The sequence below is a fragment of the Nematolebias whitei genome, chromosome 20, assembly GCF_014905685.2.
Source record: "Nematolebias whitei isolate Nwh7 chromosome 20, NemWhi1, whole genome shotgun sequence".
Taxonomy (NCBI): Eukaryota; Metazoa; Chordata; class Actinopteri; order Cyprinodontiformes; family Rivulidae; genus Nematolebias; species Nematolebias whitei.
Window position 1 is genome coordinate 10225355 of NC_056517.1, and position 3821 is coordinate 10229175.

The window sequence follows — 3821 nt, forward strand, 5'->3', positions numbered from 1 at the left end:
AAGCAATATGATCATCATCCATCATGTTTATTAGTAGCCTAATTAAATAAAATTAATTAAATACCTAATTAAAACTCCAGTAATGGGCTGGGTCTACTGTTACCCAGTTGTAGGGTCAAGAGACAAACATGTAGCATTAACACAGTATGAACAACATTCAGGAATTGTTTCTATAAGAACATTATCAAATATTTTACATGAATGGTAAGATCACTCCACCCACAAGGAAATGTAACACAGGGTGAGCTAACCTCGGACAAACTAGCAAACAACATGGCTGTAATGGTGGAGGTAGTGACGCTCACAGCGTTACCTCAGGCATTTAGTGAGGCTTATTGGCCAATATTAAGGCAAAGAAGACAGAAAAAAAATCTAAGCCGTTATTAACTTAAAATAGTTACTGCAGTGGATGTTTTCATGCTGCAGAGCGACACACAGGGCAAGAACTCAGAGTGAAATTCAGTATGTAAGAGTAAATTTTACATTACCCAACCTATGAAACCTTCTTTCAGCCTTTCCCTTTTCAGGGATCACCACGAGTCATCCTCCTCCATCTCACTCTGTCCTCTGTCCTCACTCCAACTACCTCCATGTCCTCTCTAATTGCATCCATATATATCCTCTGTCTTTTTCCTGGCAGCTACATTTCTAACATCCTTCTACCAATATACCCACTGTCCCTCCTCTGGACATGTCCAAACCATCTCAGTGTGTCCTCTGTAACTTTATCTCCCAGTTGTTCAACCTGTGCTGTTCTTCTGATGATCTCATTCCTGATCTTATATATCCTTGTCACTCCTAAGGAGAACCTTAACATCTTCATTTCTGTCACTTTCAGTTCTGTTTCCTGTCTTTTGGTCCATGTCTCTGTCTCCAGACCATACGTCTCACCACTGTTTGTAAACTTTTCCTTTGACCATCCAGATTTACAACGAGCATTGTTTGCTAACACTTAGCATGATAAAAACGGCTACAAATCATGGGATTAGCTTACTTACTGCCTTTGTTTCACGTCGTACGACCACAAACTTCTGGGATAAATCCACGTTGTCAAATATTATTCTGTAGTATAGTATTTGCATGTCAGTGCTGAAACTCCAGAAGACGCTGGTTGGCTGGATACACAAATCATGTGACACAGGTCTGTTTTGACTTGGGGGGCGTGTTTTCGTCCTCCACTTTGCACGCACCAGGTGCTGCACTGTACAGACAGTTGCGCTCGGACTGACAGTTTATTATAAAACGGGATATAACCTTGTGGTCAGTTTGCAACTGCGCAGCATAGATTTTCTTATGCGCAGAGAATGTGAGCAGTGCGTGATTGTGCAGGCGTGTAGCTTAGTGGGAACATTGGTCTCGTCTATAGCAGGGGCTTCACTGATGTGGTATTAGGAGGTGAATGTATAGCGATAGGACATGACTGTGAAAGGTGCAGTATGCCGCAGTGCAACAGGAATGCATGAGGATCATTACACAACCAACCACTTACATCACAAGACAAAAACCCTCACATTGTGAGATGCAAGGAAAAAAAATATTCAAAATACAGCAACATGTGGCAACATGTGACAAAATATGAAACAGCAAGAGAGTAGTGAGTAGGAAAACCAAAATACAATCAACTTCTTGGGAATAAAGTTCATGTTGAATACTCTCATTTTTAATTTCCATTTTCTGCATCATGCCAGAAAAAGAACTACACAAATGTTATCCCCCCACATGTCAGTGTTCCTAACATTAAAAATAATCTCAAACTGCACTGCAAACAGAAAAAAAACACATCCTAAACAGACTTGAATATTTAATCATCTACGAAGTGCCACATTTTTATACAACAAATAATGAACCGGACCGTTTTGTTTAGATTAGGAATGTTTAATATTGTGTACCATTTGAACAGATAGGTAGGAGTACTCTTCACTGGATGTACTTACAGAGCAACATCACTGATCTGAGATCAGATTACAACAGAGGATGAACACTGGATGTTACAGTTGATGAGAGTACAGTCCTGTCAGGTCTGTAAAAACACCGTAACACTCGTCCTTCTGGTTAGCTGGAGGTTTTTCAGAGATAAAAAAACAGAAATTCTTCACAGTATTAGTTTGTCACATCCATGCATGTCATTGTAAGTTGTCCATGTCACAAATGGCACTTTATCAAAGAAAATAGATTAAAACAAAATAAGGTGAGAGGAAAAGGAGCAGGTTTTATACTTTCATGACCACTGTGAGGAAATGTTTAGGATCAGATTGGAGGAACGTGTTGGCTCCATCGCGCTGCCCTCCAGTTCTCTGGACTGTGTCGTATGAAGCGTTCCTACAGCCCAATAACTGAATCAGAACAAAAATAAAGCCAAACTTTACAGACGGAGAGCACAGAACATCGCCACTGTTTTAGAAATGGTTACAAAATATATCAGCACACAGAAAAGCACAAAGAGATTTCTTGTTTTAAAGCGAACACAGAACAAATCAACATATTCAAATCAGTTTTCTGGCACAAGGAAAAGTTGGCAAATCATTGAAGCGGTAGCATAAAACAAGGTACAGGCAGCGTTACACGAAGGCAGCTCAGTCATGAGTCCCTACAGAGGTCCAACAGGAGGTCTAAAGGTCCACTCCCTCGTTTGACTCCAGGAAACCTCTCTCACATCTGATCCTTCGTCAACCTATAAAGTGCTTTCATAAAAATAATCTTCTCCTCGTTATAATCATCTGTACAAGTCAGTTTATTAATCCTGGAACGGTGACAGGATGAAAAGACATGAGGGGCAGTTAAAGAGTCTTCTTTCAAGCGCGAGCAAAGAGCTCCTCGTGTTCTCCTCCAGCGTTCACTTCTTGAAGGGGGTCAGTCGACCGATGTTGTGCCAGAACGTGGTTTTGCGTTTGGGCTCGGCCAGCATGAAGACCTGCTGCTGGGGCAGAGCAGTGGGGAGGGAGGGATGCTTCTGTCGCAGGAGGAAGTCGCAGTACGGCCTGGTCACCGCTGACAGGAAGTACAGACAAGAAGGTACAATAAATACTTACAGGAAGTCAAACCACTGGCACAGAGTTACAGTAACTACAACCACAGCTTATACATTATTCTTTTTTCCGCCTAATTCAGCAAAACTGTACTCTCTCCACTTCCTTCTGGTAGATTAATCTGCTTTCTGCCTTTTTAGCTACTTTTCAGCTGTTTCAGCTGAATTCATTTTTACTTTGAGAAAAGAAAGCCTGAATATTAGGCTGACGGCAGGATTGATGAAAGTTGCAACTTTAACTTTAAAACTGTGTTAAAGGCCCAGTCTGTGTCATACAGAGCCTTTTAACATTAAACATCTCAAACTTGGAAAACTTTTTCTTTTTTGTAACGTGCAACAACATCAACAATGCTTTTGTCCACACAAGTGCTGCTCACTGGATCTGTTCTGTTTCTTGGACTGTTCTCTTTAAACCATAGAGATGGCTGAGTGTAAAATCTTATTGGCTCAGTGGTTTCTGAAATACTCAGATCAGCTGACATCTTCGGCACGTTGTCTTCACCATATCTACAGGCATACAGGAGTTGGGTTGATGTCCAGCGATTGGCTGATAAGCTCTTTGTGTGATCAACTGTTGGATTCGATATCTTTTATATCTTTTTATATCTTTTGACAACCCTTGACATTTCTCTGATGAGGTGAAATGATGCATTTTCTACAAGGTGTGTGCGTGTATAATCATACACTAATTACTTCATGTTATATATAATCTCACAAGTGCTAAGGATAATCATACAAGTTCACATTTGATATAATTCTGAGGGAAACAGAGACAGGTAAGACACTTGTTCGTGCA

General features: G+C 40.7%; 1 protein-coding gene across 1 annotated transcript in view; it reads right to left on the bottom strand.

Annotated features, from left to right (window-relative positions):
* Nucleotides 1–1823: 1823 nt before the first annotated feature.
* The window catches only part of arhgef4 (Rho guanine nucleotide exchange factor (GEF) 4), a gene marked incomplete at its 5' end in the record, with an annotated part of 22201 nt that continues 20203 nt past the window's right edge, over nt 1824–3821 (bottom strand). Inside the window, 1 exon segment of the mRNA XM_037694223.1 lies at nt 1824–2988. Within this exon segment, the coding sequence (XP_037550151.1) occupies nt 2834–2988 (155 nt within the window).